We start from the raw sequence: 22,229 nt of genomic DNA on the forward strand, positions 1-22,229 counted from the left end.
TCGTTCGCTGATGCTCCTGGATTTCTGATCCCTAGAGAGGCATGGCTGTTACTTTGAACCTCCCACAAAGTTTTGATCAAATTTACTGTGACTTGCTGAAAGTAAAACTTCCTGGGCAGGAATTTTTGCTTTCTTAAATATTGGCAAATTTGATTAAAACTACCCAGCCTGCAATGAACATAGTCTCTCATCTTCCTAATTTTTTTTAATGTACAGGAGTCTGCTTGCTTGCTTCTTCTTTTGAAGAAGTGTAGCCATGGGGATTTATGTGTCTGTGTATATTTTTGAAGTGTTCAATCTTGCATCCTTTAACCCCGTTTCAGAGCTTGAAGGCTGTGCCTGTGACCTCTGTATTTGAGTAACGCTAGCTTTGCATCAGAAAAAAATCTGTGATCTGTTTGACTTCCCTCGTGTGATTGAGATGATGTAATTAGATGAGACGTTAGTTCTGCTTACGTGTCAATTACAATCTGTAAAGCCATGCGCTTTGTAAATTTAGTTTGCCCTTGAGTGGTCTTTAATTTTGGGAATTATATATTACCTACCATTCCTCATGTGCCCTGTGTGGTGTTACATAGTTGCTGTCAGGTTAGTTCCTCCCTGTAGTAAATTCCCCCAAATGTTAGTGAGGGTGAGATGGGTGCTTTTGTGCTTTTCAGGGCATCAGCTGTAAGGTTATTGACAGCTAGAGTAAGCAGGTACTTAAATATTAGGTGAGGACTGAGAGCTGTAGTTTATTTTGTTCCTCCAGAACTTGGTGTGAGGCAGGACAGGGAATCAGACATGTTAGGAAGTTTGATGTGTCTCTTTAGAAGTTATCCTTGTCTCTTAACTGTTGCTAGCAATGATTTCTTCCTGCTTTTGCTGCATTCGTAACTGGCATTTCAGCTGCACTGAACACAGCGCCCGGGACTTGCGTAGTAAGAATAACCAAAATTCTGTTTTGTAAGGAAACCCACAAAGCTCTCGCGTCTGTCACGTGGTCTGGTAAGTCCTCGGGGAAGTACGCCCCTACAGGGAGAGGAGCGCTAGGGTAACAGTCCCTACAGTGAAAATGGTTTTCATAACGCCTGACATCATCTTTGCTACAAATAGAGCTGATAGCGTTTGCCTATCTCTAGTCCACTGCCCTTCGTTGTCAGGAAGGTATTTACAAATCGTAGCCACGTCCCCCGTCTGAGTTACCTGCTTCCTGGACTAAGCAAACCGAGGCACCCAACCATACGCGGGGGTCCCGCCGGCTGCACCTCAGTGTACTTGTTGCTTTTGTCAGCTCTCCTCGCTGCTGCCCGCGACACTGCAAGCTGTCTGGCTGCTGCTGAGGCTGTGCCTCCCTTGCTCCCGTCGGCGCTTAATGACTCACAAAGGCTCTAAGCTGGCAGAAAACATTTTTTCTTTTTTTTTTTTTTAAGCGGGGTAATTTTTCTGCTGATGTTGTGTTGCCAGTAAGAGCTTGTCAGATGAGCACTGAAGCCAACGCAAGGCAGAGGGTGGGACCGTGGCAGCCAGCAGCCAGATTGGCTTGAGCTACTGGGAAACCTCAGCCTAATTACATCTACTTTTGCCTGAAATCTGTTGTGCAAAACGAGTCGCTGCTGGTGTTGAGGAGAGCTGATGCATGTTGGATATGGTGCTCTGCAGTCTTTTTTAATAGCCACATACTCACTTCGGGCTTCCCTGTGCCTATCTGAGGACTGTCAGATCCATGGCAGCTTGTAGTTATCCTCATCAGCGTGGTGGTGTCCAGCAGAAACCATTTCTGTGGCTGCATTATGACCTTGTGGACGCACCACTTGCAGATCGTGTTTTTAGCAGCTTTCTACCTTTCCATGCTGTGGCCGAACGTATCCTGTCTGTCACGAGGCAGCAGACATCGCTGCCGATTACGTGTTAAAAATGCCATCCTGCTTTAGCTGTAAACATCGGTAGCTGTTTTCAGAGCTCTGCTGCCAGGTGCTTGAGCTGCCGTGTGGTTTCCTGTACGCTGTGTTAGTTTGCTGAAACACTGTAAAGCAAAACAAGATGAAAAAAATAGAGAAATCATGGCCTGTAACGCGTAACGTATCATCTTCCTCCTAAGAAGATTGGTTATCATACCAAATGGAAATGAGATTCCTTTTTGAAAAAGAATCTGGTTGTTACTTCAAGTTCCGGGCTACTGAAATAGCGACCGGTCTAGATGCACACCTGGAATAAAATTTTGGCTGAGCCTACCCCAGATGAGACACCTGGTATCGCTGGAGGGGATTTCAAACTTGTCTCGTGGTGGTTTTGCAGCTGAAGAATGTGTTTTCTAAGCAGAGGGTTATGTTCAGGCTTTCCTGAGATGAACCTGCTAAATTACCCAGCAAACCCAGGCTGTATAAGCAAAAGGAAGCACAGTCATGGCCTGAATGCTGTAATGCCGTGTTGCTGATGGGTAACTTGCTCTGAAATCTTTCTCACTGCCTCACAAAATTAGCGCGAGATTCAGTAAGATTCAATACTGTGAGCAAATGGATGTGACAGCTAGCTGCTTCGGGAAGGGTTAATTATTGCTCGTCTGGCCGCTTGATGAGCAGCGAGTTCACCCAAGCGAAAGGCAGTTCAGTAAAACTGGCTCGCTAAGAGGTCAGACGAGCTCCAGAGCCAGGTTGGCGGTGCGGGAGGAGGGAGCAGGGCTAGCCCCTGCAGGAGTAAACATCTGCTCCAGCAGCTCCGCTGCGTTGTGCAACCGTTGGGTGTTGGAGCAAACACGTCTAGGGTTTTTCCTAGGTTTGCCTGACTTCGGTCTTCTGTGATCTCCCCTTTCTGCAGAAGATCTCAGCCGTTACTTCTAATGGTTCAGTAATTACTTTGGCTAGTTCTTCGGGAAAATTTGGGTCAATTCTGTCGTGTTCTGCTGACTGGAATACGTTGAACTCGTATAAAGATTTAACTGGTCTTTTTGTTTTCTAGCCTACGTTTCTGACCGTTTCTTAAAAGTTAGTTGCTGTAAATATAAATATTGTCTTAACTTCCTTATGAAGACTAAAGCTGAGATGACAATTTTCCTGTTGTCATCTTTCTGCCTTTCCTGTTAAATCGTATATTTAAGTGTATAGACAGTATATTTTTTTTTTTAATCCGTCTACATTGACGTTTTTGCTGTTTTCTTTTTTGGTGTGTCCTCTGTTACTTGTGAATGAGTCCTCCTTATTTATATTGTAAATCCTATTCTGTTACCAGCGGTGTTACGTTCTTGGTTGGTTTTGTAGGATTCTTTTCTAAACGTCCACATAGCTAACAGTTCCGCTCTCCATTTCCTAATAATTGTGCCTTTTGATAACTCAAGTTTCTTTCACCTTTGTCTGTTTCAATAGCTTTCTGCTGTGCTTCAGTCATTTCTCTACTTTGCAAGTTTGGGGCTCTGCTGAAGGGAACGAATAGTTTTTAAATGTTAGATTTGTGATGTTCTTACAGTAAGATCAACCAGCTGGGGAGAGAAAAACTCTTCTGGATTAAGTTGAATTGATGTTGTAAAGCATTGATCAGGGAATTAGGTGACCGCACAAGACTGCGCTTTTTATGGCAGCAGGGGGACTGAAACATTAAACAATTACCATTTTGACTTTCCATTTCAAAGCCAGAAGTATTTTCTGCCTGATATCCCTAAGAACAGAATGACTGTTCCATGAAGATAAGTCTGTTTCTAATAAAATAATTAGTAAAGCTTTCGTTTTTTTCTGAAACACTGAAAAGGGATTTGGGTACATTAAAGAAGCGGTGGGAAATGAATGGCAATTAGTGTGTGTCGATTTAGATATTCGTAATATTTAGTTATTACCAATTAACATTGTGATGCATTGGGAACCTGCTTTCATTCTTACCTAGATTTAGAATAAGTAAATGGCTAATTAGGATGGTCAGGGTTAATAAGTTGCAAATGGTCAGCTAGCTGGGCCTTGCAGGCAGGTGGAAGGGAATTAAGCCTCCATGTTGGTGTCCAGAGATGTGTGAAAAATTTGCTGTCCGTGCCTTGAACTATTTTATCAGACTCCCCCAGCCCTCTTTCCGTCTTGTCTGTTAGATGCTGAATAGTTCGGTAACTTCTTGCTGTGCCTACTGGGAAATAACAGCCTCGATCTAATTCTTCATGCAGAAGAACATTTTGAAGATGAATCTGAAAATGACAATATGTTTTAAGTAACTGCTTTTAAAGCAAATGCATTTTAAGTAAAGTGCCAAAGGAGATTTAAATGAGGGACATCTGTGTTTGGAGTTTGAGTCTTTTCAGACCTGCATAATTTTACTCCTATTTTAGATCCTGCTGCTTCATCAAGCCCTCCTATCTCTATTATTTCTCTAGTGAAAAGTTTTTTTCTTACTTCTTGGATGCTTCTCTCCTTTATCTCTCTCTTTCGCTATCATAAGCTATCCCCGGATGTTTTCTTATGCCAGACACAGCAGCAGGTTTTTTCCCTGGGTAATTGCTCAGCACCTGTTTTTGCCCTCAAATTGTAAAAGAAAGTTTTCTGTTCACCCTTCATGTGTAGCTCTGATCTTTTGTCCTTTGTTCCAGCCTGCTGTGGAGAGCAGTAACAACTCACCTCTGCCCTTCTCTGTTTTAAGCAACAACAATTTATTCCTTTTCTAGTCTGTGGCATCAAAAAAAGAAAAAAAAACAACAAAACAAACAAAAAACACCTAACCAAAAAAAAACACACAGAAAACCCCAAACTGATGCCTTAAAAAAGCTAGAAACTGTAATTAGCGTGTACTGGCGTTCGTACAGGTGGCACGCACTTACCTGAGGGTATGCTTTATAATTTCTGATACAGTTGATTAAATATAGTGTAAGCTGTAATTCTTCAGAGAGTGGTGGCTCTCCTTGTTTTTGCAGTGCATGCCTAAAGTGACTTTTTTTTTTCAGTGCCAATGTTTGATTGTGTTAGGGAATTGCAGTGAGGCCGGTGCAGAGAAGCAGAGGTATTTTTGCTGTGCCTGTGGCTTGAGTTACTGCAGCGAGGGCATGGAGGGGAGCCTTGAGGCTAGCTTTGTTTCACCCTTGGGACTTCAGATGCTCCCAGACAGACAGACAAAAGGCCGTGGCTTAGGAGGAATCTACCTGTGAGAGAATACAAAAAAGGAAAAATCTTGTAAGGAATATTAAAAGTGCGTGAGAAATGCTGCTACACAACTGAATAACATCACTGCAAGTGTTCATTCTACTTTCATATGAGGCCCATGTGTTTCATATCTTCACTAGACTTTTCTTTGGTGTTTCTTTGGGTTCATCTCTGCAACCATGATGAATACCTGGATCTCTTCATGCCTGGTAGAGTTCTTCTTGCGGAAACCGCGTGGTGGAGAAGACTCGGATGATCTTAGCTCTGCTTTCCTGGCCATGTGCTCTGCTTGAGTCCCTGAGGAGGTCTGACACTCGTAGGAGCTGCCTCATTGAAAATTCTGGTGCAGTGCTGCGCAGTTACTTAGGTCTTTGTGAAAAGTCCTTCATGAACCCAAAACTTTCTTATAGGTATTTAGTGGCAGAAATTGATTGCGTCTGTAGCATGAGAGAGAGAGATGGAAGACCTCAATAAAAATGAAAATATTTCAGTTTATTTTTTAGGTCCACTCTTCTGTCATGCTTGGCATTTATCAGCTTGACCACAGCCTTTCAAAATACGGAGTACGAGACTTTACCTGCACTGTTGCCGGTGCTCTTGGAGGGGAAAATTACCCTTAAAAATACCCTTAATCTTTGTGTTAATGCGGTGGGTCCCCCAAATGCTATTTCAAGATTTTGTTTTGCTTAAGCCACAAAACTATTGATGAGATTGTATAGAGGACAGGATTACCCAGAAAACAAGTTAGGAGCTTTTGAAAGTTTTAAATTTCTTCACGAGTCCCTCCATGGGCTGGGCAGGTCCTGTCCTGCCTTACTAATTACTCTTAATTTGGGTAGACCCACAGCTAAGAAAGCACCCGGAGTTTAAAAAACAACAACAAAACCTGTATGAGTCGTCTGATTTAAGGCTTTATACATCTGAAAAGCTGGATTGTGAAGTAGTTTAGCTAAGTTCAAGAACTGAACTCCTTGTGGTCTCAGACAGACGTTGATGCACCCGGATGTCACTGCAGGCTGTCGCTCAGCCTAGTGCCCTGACCAGGTGAGAGAGGAACCTGCTGAAGAGGCACCGTGCGCTTCTTCGTGGATCAGTAGAAGTGATCTGGTTCGTCCTGCAGCTGCGTAATTGCTGGGGCACATTCCAGGGAAAGGGTAGGAAGGAAGGTACAGCTGGAAGCAGGGGCAGGGCTGCTGCTTCTGGGTGTTTCTTCCTCCATCCCACTCCCTAATTTACGGTGGATGAAGTGTAACCTGAAAGCACGTGCTCTTGGTATTGATACAGGCACACCTTGTTCTGGTCTTTGACCCTTCATTTTCTTCCTCATAAAACAGAGATATCATCTCTGCAGAGTCCACGTTTCTGTCCTTTCAGTTTTAGTGCTAATGCATATGTGAAATGGTAATACCTAAAAATGCGTGAGTGAAAACTTGCGGCTGCCTGGTAATGCTGCGTTGCTTTCCTCTCCGGTCCCCCCAGTACTTTTCTGTTTTAAAAATGTCAGCTTTTAAATCAGTGGTCTGCCTGCTGAACAATGAAAAATATTTTAGTATATTTAGTGAGTTTTTAAACCTGATTTAACAAGTGGTAGAAATGTGGTCTGCTTTGATCATCAGGAATATTTACAATTTTGGTATTTCAACTCCAGTGCCAATCAGCTGCTTGTGTAAGTCGTAAGCACAGTGATTATAGATGGAAATAAAAAATATACGGTAATGAGCTATCGAAAATGTTACTTGTGTTGATGCATGAGAAAAGAAAAAAACAAACAAAAACAAAACAAAAAACTTTAAGTTATTTTCTTGTTGTTGTTCCTGAGTGAATTCTTAGGGTTAAAGGCTGTTGAGGAGTTCTGGGTACTGATGGGGAAAGCCTTTGTATGAAATAGTGTTTGGTGAACTTTTAGCTTTATTCTTAGTAATTTTACCTTAAAGGTGTAAAACCTTTGGGCAGAGTGGAAATGCAATTTGCCCTTTCCTGTTCTTTCTTGAGGTTTTTTATTTTCCAGCCTGTAGTTGGGAATATAGCAAGATACTCATAACCTGAAAAGTTTGCACAGAATATAGGCTTTGCTTCTTGTGCTGCTAGTCTGTTAAGAGCAGCATACTTCTTACTTGTTCCTGTTTGCTGCTTTCCTCCTTACCTGTTGATTGTGTGCTTGGATATTTTTAAGGAAGAAGCAAACCTCTGCTTATTCAACATATTTTTGGCATAGACATTAGGAAATAACTGTTTGAGCTAACTCGCAGTAAACGCACTTGCCAGAAATGTGAATTTCCTTCTTATAGGAAGACATCTTCGTGAGCTTTATTGGTAAATATGTAAAATGCTTGCAGGAGGAAACTAAATACGGTGTTTTGTTCAGTGACTTAGTTACTGTGCAGTTGGAGTGGTTTTATTGGAGTGGTGTTACTGGAGTGGCTTATTTATTCACACGAGGTGACAGCTTACAGTAAGGAAGGGTGTTTGTTTGCTGTGTCTCTGTACGTTTGTCCTGAGTGTGTTAGTGGCTCTGTGGGACAGGGAGTCGGGCCCTCACCTAAAATGGTGAGGTACAGAGATCTCTACCATGTGTAGCGATTCTTCGAGTAATTTGAGATTTAAAAAATTAGGTCCATTAAGTGATTGTGTAATTCAACATTACTGTCTTTTCCTGCAAAGGGAGGATGGAGTTACCTGGTCTTGAGTCAATGGCAGAAAACTTTACGTTCTACTTTGTCATAATCTTAATATACATCTTTTTTTTAGCATCGCTGGAAAGCCTGCATTTCTGATTTTCTTCTCTTATTTGTCATCATTTTAAGTATCTTATACTGTGAAGGTGTAAGTTGACAATTTAGGTACAAAGAACTTTAGAGGAGAACAGCGCTCTAAGTTAGTATGTCTGTCTCCTTGCTGTGCTGTGATATGGAACAGATTCGGGCCGTTCTGCAACCTCCTGCTTCCCCTCACTGCTGGCACTGCAGCTGCCCTTGAATTACTGATGCGTTTTCCACCGTATTCATGAAACAGAGGTGATAACTTGACAGATCTCTTTTTAAGAGCTTGAAATTAAAAATCAAGTTTGCATTCAGTTTTTACAGCTGCTGGCCGCTCGTGCGCTTAGATCAGAGGTCCCTGAGCTGGACCAGAGGTGGCAGTGACTGGCACCGCACCTTGCTTGGCCCGGTGCTCCGGCTGGTGGCTGTCTCCTGGAGCTCCAGGACAAGACCTCGGGAGGCACCAGGAGTTTCTCTTTGGTGTCTGTGATGCTGCTCCTGAGCTAGCTTGTATTGCATACCCCTTACCAGACGTGCTGTTGGCTCAGTCTAAGACGTACAAACGTGGACTTGTTTAAACGTGGTGTCTTCAGAAGGACAGCAAGCTCCCAGATACCCCTAATACCTGCAGCAGCGCTAATCAGTTTAGTGGTGCAAGTCAGCTCAGGGATCTCACACGTACTGTGCTTCGTGTTTTTAACCAGTCGGCAAATGTAATACAGTCCATGTCCTCCACCCTGCCACTCTCTTAGGATTGTCTACCTGAGCCTGGGGAGGCAGTTTCCTTCTTGCACTGCACAACTTCTGCACTGGTTTTCCCTCGCCTAGAGCTGGCAAAAAGCGGGCCTTGGGGAGGAGCAGCTGCCCTCTGCTAATGCTCTTGGTGCTCGTCCTAAGACTTCATCAGGCCCGGTAATGAAATTGCAGATCTGACCGAGTGACTTTGTTGCTAGGCTACCTGGCCTCTGAAAAGCCAGCTTTCTTCAGCTTCAGCTGACCTTTTTAATGTAGCAGTTGCTGATTCAAGTACAGTCATTAAGCTTTCGACATCCTCTCCATAGTTCTTAATCTCTTGGCTATCTGCTGGAAGCCCCAGTAGCAGAGAGGGGCAGAGTATGCGGGTATTTCACGTTCCAGTGGCTTCTCTAACAAGGCACTTACGATAGGAACTCTTAAATTGAATGCACAAGTGGATTCTTCGCTTATTCCATGTTTGCTGATGACGGTAAATAGGTACAACAGAAGTATTTGTGTTGAAAAGGTTTGAGTCAGGAGTAAGAGAAAATACTATTTCGTATCAGAACCAAATCTGTGATTTTTTTTTCCTGTACCCACCAGCAAAATACATTTCTCTCTAACCCTCCTGCTGCACACTTCATCAGTCTCGTCTCAGTTTTTATGTCAAACAGCTAAGCTTTTGGGAACGAGTAAGATTATTGGGGAAAAGGGTGCTTGGGACTGACTGCAGGTATTGTGCGTCCTTACGGGCTGAATGAACAGTTTTGAGACAGCCCTTGGTGAAGAGAGATGCTAGACCAGAAAGCAAGCCGCACCATCGCTGAAGTCGGAGTGGCAAATGGCTGAAGGTGAGGAGTGTATCCAGACACAGCATCACGAACGGAGAGAAGTTGATCCTGACCTGTCGGTAGCTGGTCCGAAAGATACTGAAAAAAATTTAATTTTACCCTATTTCTGCTCTCAGCAGAGGCTAAGTCAGTGTGTTTCCCTAATGGCAGTCGCTTTGCTCGTGTGCAAGTAGAGCACGCCGTGACTGCCGGGGAGTTGTGTAAGCCCCTGGCAGGTGTCCAGCTTTCCCTGCCCCTGCTGTGGCTGCCCGGAGGTGACGCTGCGCTGTCAGGACGGGGCAGTGCCTTCGTTCGGTTTGTTCTCTAAGTGATTGGCATTTTGGGAGTCGCAGCTCATGGTTAGCATTGAGCTATGCAGGTAGTAAATGAAAGTATGCATCTGTTTCCCATTTCCAACAAAAAGCTTAGTTTTGGGATTTTTTTTGGTGACCAAAACACTTCTGAAATGTTTCAGTGGCTTGTTTTCTGAATTGAATTAAAATATTTTTACTTGTAGAATGCTTGCTCTTGTGTACCGCTGTGGACTGCGGTTCTTGAAGCCACACACGATAAGACATAAGAATGGAAAAATACCATTTTTTTTAACATTCACCAAAGGGAAACACAGTTTGAAAATGCTGTTTATGATGACCGTGTCTGCATGTATGTATGTAAAAATGGGTTACCAGGTAACTTAGGTCTTTGCGCTATCTTGATCTGTCAGCTCTCAGTCCATGGGAAACCTTTTCAAACAGCTTACGCCGTTTGTGTACGCTGGCTAAAACTCAGTCCTCCTTGTGGGCCGTACGTAAGGTGAGCTCCAGGGCTGCTGATAACAGCTTTATCAGCGAGCACCTGCACACAGACCTCGGGAAGTGGCTGGACCTTTTGGTTAGCTGCCAGGCTGGGGAGGTTGCCTTGATTTCTGCCAGGAAATCTTCCTACATCTGTTTATTTCAGGGTTTCCCAAGGTTGGTTTATGTTCCTTCAATACAGCTCTGACTTTACTGGCTTCTAAAACTAATGCTATAATAACATCGCTCTTTCGAGGAAAATCTTTCTTTTTTAAAAGTTACCCTGCTACTTAACTGCTGTCTTAAGCTCTCTGTATCCATGTGGAATGAGAGGGTTGCCTTCAGCATTTGCCTGGTCAAATGTAATCTCCTTTTTGGCAATTAGAAACTCTTCTCAAAGTGTACATTATTGCATACATTATGCCTTGTGAAACTTCTGCAGTTATCTTGTAATTAGTTCCTTGTAATGTTTCTGAGGTTTATAGCTTCATTTTTTTTCAGAGCCTGTAGTGGGAAATACAGTTACATAGCTGCTGTTGGAAATCAAAGAATTGCGCAATGAAATCCCTTAGTTTACTTAACCTTATTCACAAAGCACAACATGGTAGTAAAGCTGTTTGGGTAGCTTGCTTTGGGAGTTAAGAATTGACTGTGGATGGTTTACTGTTTTAATGAACTGTAGGAGGAAACCTATACGTGAAACAGCTGTGCATAATGAGTTCTTGGAAGTTTTTTTTAAAAACAAGTTTGAGGGTTTTGCATGAAACTTTTGTCAGTTCTTGTTAAAAAATAAAAATCAAATGGCAAGTCAGCCATAAAGGTTAAGATAGTTATAAATTCTCTAAATAATTCCCGAAGTCATATTAATACGTGGATGTTAGAAATCTTTGCTAATCTATCCTATTCAAGTGCCAATATTAATTCTGCCTGTGTCTGGAAGAAGTTGTCTTGAATTATATTCTGTTGCAACAATTAGCTAAGTTATGGGGAAGTTTTGTTAAAATAAAAACGGTGTGTTCCTATATATGTGCTTGGATATGTGATCTTAATCTCCTGTGCTTGAAGATTGGAAGCTTCAAGAGCATTAATTACCCTAATTTTTGATATCTTTGAAGTGAGTTGCTTGAACTGAACACTCAAATCTCATTTTTGCCAGTTTTCTTTATAACAGAAGGTTTTCAGCTTTTATGTTGAAAGTAGTGGGAACAGTGAATAACTGGGTGTAATACCTGTTCTAATGGTTTAACTTGACCTTGGTATGTTCTTCTTTGGTTTTTATGAGCTTTTCTTTCTCTTAGCTGTCCAAGACCAACTTCTCCAACAACAATGACTTCCGGGCTCTTCTGCAGTCCCTCTATGCCACGTTCAAGGAATTCAAAATGCATGAGCAGATTGAAAATGAGTGTATCATTGGCTTACTTCAGCAACGGAGCCGGACAGTGTACAACGTGCACTCGGACAACAAACTCTCTGAGATGCTTAGCCTGTTTGAGAAAGGGTTAAAGAATGTAAAGGTAAGCAGACTCTAAAAGGACTTGTCCTAAGGAAATCGTACTGTGATTGCACGTTAGTTTGCTTCAACTTTTCTTAATTTTCTCTAAAAATAAATTAGGAAGAAGTGAAACACTTGTTATTGCTTGATTTTTCCACTCGCCGTCTGAGATTCTTTTACCATTCACTGCAGTTACTAAATCTCTAGTAAAAACTCTTTTCAGGGATCTATTTTGTGACATAGAGAAGTCCATCACTGCATAACTGGAGATATTTTGGAGACGACAATGTGAGAGTTTCAAATATGACTGCTCTGCTAATTGGTGCAACAGTTTGACTAGAAACTCTAGTTTTTATTATCTTTTTAGGAAAGCCCGAGTATTTTTTCTGGGGGGCACATAGAACTGTATTGTTGTCACAAGTGGAGATCATTACAGGACCTAGGCAAAAAAAAAAAGTGCATTGTTTTATTCTGTTAGCAAGTAGTGCACTCCTTCCAGTAATCTGTTGCTCGGTAATGCTGCTGGAGTTCCAGTCCTTGAGTAACTCCACATGTTCCTTCTCCAGCTGGCTTTTTCATGTTGGATTCTGCTGGAGAGCAATTCATCTTGATTATGCTGTATAATTTCTCTGGGGTACACAGTTCAACTCCCCCTTCCTTAGCTCTAAGAATGGTAGACTCCATTAATAATTTGACATTTAGAAATGTGTAGATGTTCTGTATTTTCAGTAAGAAAAATAGTAAAATGTAATCAGTCAACAGCATATTTGATATCTAGAGTGGTTTTTGAACTGGAATCTTGCACATAATTTTTTCCTGTGAATATCAAACCTTAAAATTTGTTTTGTTTCCGGTAATGAATTGGAACATGAAGGAATGTGAAGGAGAGAGAAAATGAACATTTGGATTTGTGTTATAGCCTCTATAATAGGGTGTTAGTGTTATTCTGTTGCTTATATTGACTTCTTATATGGAAAAAAAGACTTTTTCTAACTTCCTTTAGATATGTTAATTGTTTAACTTCTTTTTTTGTGATTAGTTTGATTTAAACTGATAGCTTAGGATTTTCCTATAACAGGGTTTCTTAATGTTGTAGAAGCTTGAAAAGAAAAACTTGCAACATTTACTGTAAGAACTATGAGGAACTTCTGTATGTTGCAATTATGGGACAGGCTAAAGAACCAACTTATTGCTGGCACAAAGAACAAGCTAATAAATTGATAGATGAGTTTGGAAAAAATTTAATATTAAAGTCACGTCTCTATTTTGAAGTTCTTTCCACTTCAAAAGTAAATACATACATTTTATATAGAAAACACATAGGACTATAATTTGTGATTATAATTTTGAAACTTGATTGTAGAGTAACTAATGTAAAATATATGCAGTTAGAAGATGAAATGGAATTACTATATCCTGGAAGGATTCTTGGGCAAAATATGCAAATATTTAGATTAGTCTATAACTACTTTGAACTTTGGGTTAGACTGTAGACTGGCAGGCTTCAGGTCTTTGCTCTAAAGTAAAAATGTGATTAGACAAGCTAATTAATATCTGATAACAAAATAAACTGGAATCTGGCAGGAAGATAATACTTTGTTCTGTCTAGAAGCAGGTCAATACAGACTGTCAGCTTGTCAAGAAACTTAAAGTTAACACATTCTTACTACTAAATACAGCAAACAGCATCACAGAACATACTGCATACATGCTCTTTATGTTGAAACAGCGGTTTAATAGTTCAACCCCTGAACGGGTGGACAGGATTAGATAACAGTTAAATCTTTTCTTTCTTTTCAGAATGAATACGAACAGCTAAACTATGCGAAACAGCTGAAGGAGAGATTGGAAGCCTTTACCAGGGATTTCCTTCCTCATATGAAAGAGGAAGAGGAGGTAGGTAGTTCTCCTCAAATACTACGCTGATCTTCCTTGTGGTTTGAAATGACTGTGCAGAGACAAAGGACTTAAGAGATTGAGGTTTTTTTTCCACAATTCTGTTTTAATTATTATGCCGATTTGCATTCAGGACTGTGGTGTCATTGTTCTGTTCTGTAAATGGTATGTGACACGTTCTAGAACAGTGAATATATTGAAAATTTATGGTGAAATCACGGCCCTTTTGAAAGTTGGTAACAAGTCCACCGGGGCTGGAATTTGTTTACAGCAGCTATAGCTGCTTAACAGGAAGTTACTTGACACATGGTATGCGATTGCCACCTTTTGACTGGTGGTGGTGGATTAAAATACTGCTGAAAAGTTGAAATGATTAACATTATATGATTAGAGGGATAATTAAAGGTTTGTGTTACTTACATATGTGTACGTGCAATTGTTTTTATTACAAATAACCTTTAAGCAAGGGTTTAGTTACATGAAGTATGCAGAATATCGCAGTAGGGCTCAGGTAGAGGAACGAACAGCGTCAGTATAAAGCATGGTATTGTGCTTAACTTGTTTCATGACGTTGTCATACAGATGGTTTAACAGTATAAAACAATCCATTTATAAAACAGAAGATGTAGTATTAAGGTGCCTGAAAATTGTAAAACTATGGGAACAGTAAGTAACAGAAATAGAATGCATTACTGTAAACTTTGGTACCATTATTGTGACTTGCTAGACCTGCACAAATATTAAAAAAAAATCCTCCCTTTTTCTTTTAAAAAAGTCTTTAAAATACTGTTTGCTCTTAAACTTATGATGTGTTGCATAACTTCTAAATGTGCAAGAGTGCAAGTCTAAAAGAAAGTGCAATTGTCGTATGGCCTAGCAAAACTTAAAAGAAGTCCTATAAACCCGTGCTTCATGACTCAAACTGACACTCCCAAACAGCCTCTGACCTATATTTGAAACATAAAGACTAGTACTGCCAGTCTGATGATTTATGGGTATCCGAAAACTGGGAAGCATCTTCTGGAGAGAACAAATCTTCCGAGGTCTAAGAGAAATCTTCCCTCATGTTTTTTCTGCCTTGCCACTTTGCCTTCCGTGTGAGTACATTGATAAGTTGTTTAGTTTAGTCACTTCCCTTTTCTGTTGGGGAAAACAGGTAAACAGCATGCCTGAGGCTCTTCAGTGACCCATTAGCAAGCACAGGGTTAGAACTTAAAACTGAAATGAACCTAAGGACAGGACCATCTACGTACGCCATGTTGTGCTCGGGGAGGAATGGAAGCAGGAAATTTCTGTCCTGGTAGATCTGTGTCAGCACTGCACTATTTTTTTTTTTGCTTTAGGTTTTTCAGCCAATGTTGATGGAATACTTTACTTACGAAGAACTGAAAGATATTAAGAAGAAAGTAATTGCACAACACTGCTCACAAAAGGAGGCTGCAGAATTCAGAGGTCTTAGTAAGTGGAATCAAGCTGAAGAGCTTCAGAAGGTCTTTAAGTATTCTGTGGATGAGAAGGCAGATCAAGGTGAAGCATTTAATTAAAGTGAAAGCAGTTTTTGCCTAAAAAGCCACACCAGTAGCATATCTACCAGTACAGTACTTTAGTTAAAATAATTTTTGTAAAGTAGAAATTTCTTCAAAACAGTTTTGAAACTTGAAGACTTACTATATCATACAGGCTTTTGGCAAACTTTACCGTATCTGATACTGTTTATCTTTTCTCAGACTTCTTCCCCTTTCCTCCCTCCTGTGATAATACTTGATACAATAAACAGGTAGAAACGATACTTAAATTTTAATTTCATACTTCCATAAAAATTACATTTTCTGTTTGCAGACTCTGCCTTTAATTGTTGTTTTTCAGGCCTGTTTTGTAAGCTTTTTCTATTGATGGTTTAGTAACGCAGGATAGTTGGTCAACTGACAATATTTACAGTTAATCTGGGGAATCAGAAAGGAAGGAGCTGTGTTTGTGGAGTTAGTGCAAGGGTATGAATCTGTACAGTGTGTGAGTAGGTCAGATGAAACGTGCATTCTGAAAGTGGGTATTTAATTTGCATTCATCTAACTCTACCTTTCCTGATGAAACGTAGAATAAATGCTACTGAAGTGCACTTCAGGCTTGTATTCTGACTGTTGAAACAGCCTGCATCCTCCATGCTTACTGTTCTCACTCTTAACAAATGAAGAAGAGTTAATGTACCAAGGAAGAAGGATTAATGTACCACAAGTGTAATACTGGGGTGAGACTGACAAATAGCTTACTCTTTGGTTTTGATAAGGTGTGGTGCTCTCATCAGAAAAACTTGAAAAACTGTTCTGGAACCATTTTTTTGACGAAACTTGACTTTTGAACTACTGAACTGGTCATTTTCTACCCTTCAGGTCAAGCCTTCAGAAAACATTGCTGTTTTATGGTGTAAGATACTGTTTGAGTCTGAACAACTGAACAGGACAAAAGTAGCTTTATGGCTTTGCTTGCTATTATGTCTAGCTGAAATTGCAGTTTTGGGACAGTTCTAACTCTGCAACAGCTGTGTTCTAGACTTTAGGGGAAGGGGAGTATATCTTTTGTTTGTTTCTTAGAAAAGGAAGAAAATATCACAGCTGTAGTCTTGTGCAGTTCTAGCAGAATTTTAGTGTGAAATTCCCTGTAGTCTATCTGCAATGACTTGCCAGGTGTCCAGATAAATACATTGATTCATCAGTTGAAATTGTAGTTACACATCTTGGTTTTTAAAGTAGTAACGGATTATGATAGGGCAAATTATTTTTGTTATGGTCACCTTTGAAGCTTTTCTGCAAAGAAGAGAAACCTGGTCCGTGTCTCACAGTAAAGTCTTACGTACTTTGTGTCGTACTAATTTGTGAAATCTGCTATTTCTAAGGACTCCTTAAAAACATTTTGGAAATATTTTTTTCTCAAGTAATTTGACTATACAAAGCATTGAAAATTCTCTAAAACAGCAAAAAGAAAGAAACAAAAAAACACATCTAACCAAAGCACTAAATACATTACAGTTTACAGATCTTTAGGTACTGTGACAATAAAGGAGAGCTATTGGAGATGGTTTCTACTATTGTCCATTAAAGTATAGATTATAATAGTTGATTTTTAGTGTCTGACCTAATATTTAGTGTCACCTTAATTGCTTATATTTCCAGTTAAAGCTAGAAATAAAAAAGACAGCTACAAACAGCTAAGTATGGATTTCTTGCTGTGTCCCAGTCAAGAGGTTGAGTGCTTTCAGTGAGAGTGGGCCCAGCTGGTAGACTTTGTGTGCTGATACTATTTATTGGGAATCTGGCAAAGCAGGTATATATATCATGTGTGACATAAGGCATATTTTTAAAGCTTTCCAGTTACGAAAGCAGTATTTGCTGTCTTGCTGTGGTAGAGTAGGAGCAGTTTATTTTTGTGTAGGGCTTTCTCGGAGTCTTGTGGGATCAGAGCTGGGGGGGGGGGGGGGGGGGGGGCAACCTAGCCAGTTGGAAAATGGCAAACAGAAAACTAAGCTTTTTTTGAAGGTGATATTACAGAGGAAGCTTTTTAAAGACAAAACAACACCCATTTTCTTTGTTTCTTTTGTCAAACAATTGTTTAAAATACTAATACATTTTTTTCATTGATGTAGTCAGAATGTAGTTACACCGTTACTATTTAAAGCTATGAGGATTTACTTCACTTAACACAAACTTTCTATATTTCAGAAACTGAAGTAACAGGGCACACCACAAATATTACTAATCTTCCTCCTGAAGTAATGGTGACCATTTTCAGTTACCTTAACCCCCAAGAGTTATGTCAGTGTAGTCAAGTAAGCACTGAATGGTCACAGTTGGCTAAAACTGGATCTCTTTGGAAACATCTTTATCCTGTTCGCTGGGCCAGAGGTAAGTTAAATTTAATTCTTTCTTTGAAAGCATGTCAATTATAGAGTTTGAATCAATAGCAAATAATGTTTTATTAGCTGTCGTGTCATACAGTGATCCTGAAAGCTGTGCATGTTGGAAGGGTTGTATGCTTTTGGCAGGAACTGCCTTGAAACTTGGATGAATTAATAAAAAAAAAAAAAACACAAAAAAACACAAAACAACAAGCAGCATCAATTAAAGAAAACAAAAACAGCAAGATGGAGGTATGAAGAAACTAAACACTGAGTTGGTCATTACTCATGAATAGCTCTTACATACAAACTGTTTATTAGTTTTACTGAGGTTTGTTGTCTTGTGTTAATAAGTGTGCTCACTGGTACCACATCTTAATTATAGTGTAGGGATTTTGAGTTCTAAATGTTGCTGTTACTATTTCTGTAATATATTCATATTATTGTGTTACTAGGTGGAAATAAAATACATTTTTGTTAGTTCCTGACTAGTATGCTTTCCTTGGGGAGGTTTGCCTTGTGACTCACACCAAACTGCAGAGTTGAAGCTCAGAACGACAGAATTGTAGCACTTCATTGTGACCTATTCTTGCTTTTTATATTCAAACTTCAAAGAAACTGCATGTGTTAGTTTTATTATTGGTTCTTTAAATATCTTACCTTGTACTGCAGTAAGGACTAAGAAGTGGTGTGCTCCAGCTTCTGTTCCTCAGACTTGTGTTCTTTAAAATTTTCTATTGAGAAACGTAACCTTTGCAAAAGCACCTGTTCAAACAGACAAAATACTCTGTATTCTGTAAAGGCCAGTTATGAGTCATCGGAGCGTATCTGTAGCTTAAAATACAAATATTTGTATTTGTGCAGACTTGTGTGAATATTAAACAATCACTGGAGGATGGCATTGCAGGCTACACAATTGATGCTGTGCCTGTGGTTGAGATGATTGTGTTTTTTAATAAGCAATATTTTATGTCTTTTAAGATTTTAATAAAGTTAGTTTATAACTTAAATTCTTGACCTAAAAGCTAAGAACTTTTTTTCTCTTTGTATCTTTATGGCTTCTAAAGTCTGTACAGGGCAGAGAAGAGTTAAATGACTTTGTGTTTGGAATTAATTTGTTTGGCCGAATAAATCTAACTTACAATAATAGATTGGTCCCAGAGCTGGAGCAGACAGAGTGGGTATTTGGGGAGGTTTCAGAGTTCAAATTCGTTGAATTTTCTTCTGAAACCTAGTTAACTTTATACTTACATGCCACACAAAAGAGATAATTGGCATCTGCTTAAATTGGCTTATTCCTGAACCTGGTTTTGGCACAACAGGAAGCCATTCCCATGACGTACTGTCTATACTTACTAACGCAGTCGTTTGTGGAGAAGTGCTCTAAACTGGGTGGAAGCTTCTCAAATAGGAATTACTGCCAAGGGGAGGGGGGGGGTGTTTAAAAAAAAATAAAAATCTACAGAATTGGTTTAATTTCTAACTTTTTTCTCATACAGGGAGGGTTTTTGAGTCTTTCTGTGTATTACGAAGGTGGGATAAAGTAGATGAGAAATGTCACCAAAGCCCTTTCCTTCAGTTGGTTGACAAATAGTTAGGATTTCATTGTCACTTGTCTGTGTTGCTTGAATAAGAAACTATTTAACAGGGGTTGCTCTTTTTTGTGGGATAATAGGATTTCCCGCTAGTGAGGTAGTGGGATAAGCTCTTCCTGCCTTAAGAATATCTACACTAAGGGAGGCAGCAGACATGCTTATCCCGAGCCCAACACTACAGCGTACCCATAACTTGTGCCTGTGCAGTAGCTTTTGGGGAGAATGGGATTCCCTCCCAGCTAAAACAGAAGAGCTGTCCTGATACTTGCGTTTATCCAGATGTTCTAGAAAACAATTATCTCTTGATTGGAGTCGTATAGATTATAATTGTGTTGTACAGCTGTTGTAAGTAGGCTCCTTCTGGGATTTGGGGTTTGTGCTCCTGGAGTTGTCATGTGCAGTGACTAAAAATGGACTAGTAAAATACATACTGATTGACTATATGGTTGTGGGTTTCCGAAGGAAAACAGAAATGCCTCAAACCAAATGCTAAACAAGAAGCTTGTGGTTAATTTAGCGACCATAAAGAACCTGAGCACTTACACAGTCCAGGTACTCCATAACCATTTCTGTTATTTTTAAAATCATTGGTCCCTACTAAGGAAATAAGGACAGAAGGCATGTCTCAGGAATAACATAATAGGCAACGAGCTGTGTAATGGTACTGCAGTTGTTTCAGGAATCTCTAGCTTTAAAATATCAACCAAACATGAGTTATGTCCAGAGTCAGGTCAACCTTAGTTGAGATGAATGCAAAATTTATTATTTTATTTCATATCTTTAGATACTTCACAGTATACTGAGAAGTTATTGCTGTTTTCTGCTCTAATAAGAAAAGTTTGTGCTCATCTCCCTCTCTCGGTGAGTAGGTGATTGGTATAGTGGTCCTGCAGCAGATACTGAGACAGAACCTGATGAGGAATGGGTGAAAAATAGAAAAGATGAAAGTCGTGCTTTCCAGGAATGGGATGAAGATGCTGACATAGATGAATCTGGTAAGTAAATTCTGATTTTGATGAAGTTCTTTTTTTCTACAGATTACATAGCTATAATGAACTCATAAAATGGAGTCTCTTGTATAAAATCAATTTCAACTACTGTTTTTTTGTAGTTGATTCCACGTACATGAAACTAATGACAGATACAGCAACACGTACTTTCTTATCTAGATTAAATGCTTTCTAAGCCAAATAGATTTATACATTAAAAAAGAACTTGAAGTTTTGTCTAGGAACTACTTAGTGTTCCTGAAAGGAGTGCATTTTTTCCCTATTTCCATCTCATCCTGACTCTCAGATGGATAAAGAAGCCAGGGGAGACTTTAACAACAACAAAAAGGCAGCTGGTTTTGGTGTGCTGAAATAGCTCATCTAGGAGATAGCAACCATGAGCACAGGTGAAAGAAGAGTTATGGGGATACTTCTGGAGTTAGGAAGGAGGTAAAAGGTAGACTTTATCTTTTAGAAAGTTTGGGTGAATCATACTGCATCCTAATGCATTCTAGATTTAAAGTAAAACTTGTCATAAGTTTTTACATCACGGGATGTGGTATGCCCCTAGATATTGTATTTCAATTTATTAAGCAAGTCAGTGGAAATAGCTGCCCCAGACTGCTTTGAATAGCACACAATCTGTAGTAAATGTTTCTCAGAGTCCTTAAATGTTAATTTTCTGTTAAGTCTTTAACTATTTTTACTTGCTGTTGGTGTTAAAATCTTCAGGATTGTTGGAAAGACAAAATTTTAAAGATGGGGCTGAAGTATGGAACTAGAATTCAGCAAAAGTTTTGATGTAGGGTACTTTCTGAAACCTAAGCTTTGTTAGGCTTTCTTTGGTTTCCTGATAACTTTAGTGATGTAAGCGGACACTGTAGATTCCAAATGACTTAAAATATTAAGTCTTCCTCTTTGGTTTTTTATTTTTCAGAAGAAGCAGCTGAAGATTCACTTGCCATTAATATAGCACAAATGGAAAAACGTTTCCTTCATGGCTTAATTCAAAATGTCCTCCCATATGTAGGCTCCTCAGTGAAGACATTAGTACTAGCCTACAGTTCTGCAGTGTCTAGCAAAATGGTATGTAACTTGAAACCAGCATTTAATAATTGCGGCTGTGCAGCCTGGAATTAGTAACTGATGTGCCCAAGTTTAAAGCACGCTGGTTGTGAAAACAAGTTGCAACTTAAAAGAATGTAAATTCATATGTTGTCTCTGACATTGTTTGCAACCTTGGCTAGATTTTGCTGATTATTCTTCATTTTCCAGGTTAGACAGATCTTGGAGCTTTGTCCCAACTTGGAATATTTGGATCTCACTCAAACTGATATTTCAGACTCTGCATTCGAAAGGTTAGTTAACTTGTTTTTAAGAATAAACAAAAGGGGAGAAAACATTCAAGCGTGTCCTTGCTCCATTGCCAGCATGAGACCGAAATAAATCGGTCAGGGTTCACACAGAACAAAGGACTAAACCGGAGCAACACGTGAATGAAACGGCCACTACAAAGTTATGCTTTGCTGTTTACAACCTTCTGTCTTAACTACTACAAATTTATCAAAGTATAGATATCCATAACAATTTAATTTTGTGTTAATATTAACAATGGAAACTGTTCATAGATTTAATTTTGGGAGTTACTCAATTACTGTAGTTTTTGTTCCGATACAGCTGATAGCATTTGGAATACTGCTTTTTACGTTGCTGATCAAATGGTGGGAAGAGTTCCAGGGCCTAGGTGTATTACTGTAGACTCCTGAGTTTTACAGAACTCTGCAGAAATTTCATTAAAACCAGTGGGATGATGCATAAATGTGGAGCCTGCACAAATGGGTCTTAACGTGATACTGGAACTCAGTGGCCGTTTATGTGCAGCAATTTAATCATACAGTGCTCTCAAGCTGTGTGTGCTAACAACACAAAATGTTACTGGCATGGTAGCTTGTAGAAGCTTTAACTGAAATAAAGACCTTTATGGAATTTGCATGGTTCAGAACTTGATCTTTTCGTGTCAGTCTCCCATGAAACTTAAATTCTTGGCCCTTCCTTATATCTGTATTTCCAATCTTAAAATCTGTAATTTGGGAAAATGGATTTGGTTTGCTGTAAATGGAAATAATCATATATGGAAAATGTTAACATTAACTATAAACAGAC

The 22,229-nt window shown here is 39.6% G+C and overlaps 1 protein-coding gene across 2 annotated transcripts in view; it reads left to right on the forward strand.

Moving 5' to 3' along the window:
• The window catches only part of FBXL5 (F-box and leucine rich repeat protein 5), a 35,745-nt gene that overhangs the window by 1,400 nt on the left and 12,116 nt on the right, over positions 1–22,229 (forward strand). For both annotated transcript variants that reach the window (XM_040557211.1, XM_040557212.1), the window contains exons 2-8: positions 11,504–11,719; positions 13,498–13,593; positions 14,937–15,120; positions 17,307–17,489; positions 19,947–20,072; positions 21,004–21,152; positions 21,342–21,424. In XM_040557211.1, coding sequence (XP_040413145.1) covers positions 11,504–11,719; positions 13,498–13,593; positions 14,937–15,120; positions 17,307–17,489; positions 19,947–20,072; positions 21,004–21,152; positions 21,342–21,424 — 1,037 coding nt within the window. The remainder of the gene's footprint in view (positions 1–11,503; positions 11,720–13,497; positions 13,594–14,936; positions 15,121–17,306; positions 17,490–19,946; positions 20,073–21,003; positions 21,153–21,341; positions 21,425–22,229) is intronic.

Source organism: Cygnus olor, chromosome 4, assembly GCF_009769625.2.
Source record: "Cygnus olor isolate bCygOlo1 chromosome 4, bCygOlo1.pri.v2, whole genome shotgun sequence".
Classification (NCBI taxonomy): domain Eukaryota; kingdom Metazoa; phylum Chordata; class Aves; order Anseriformes; family Anatidae; genus Cygnus; species Cygnus olor.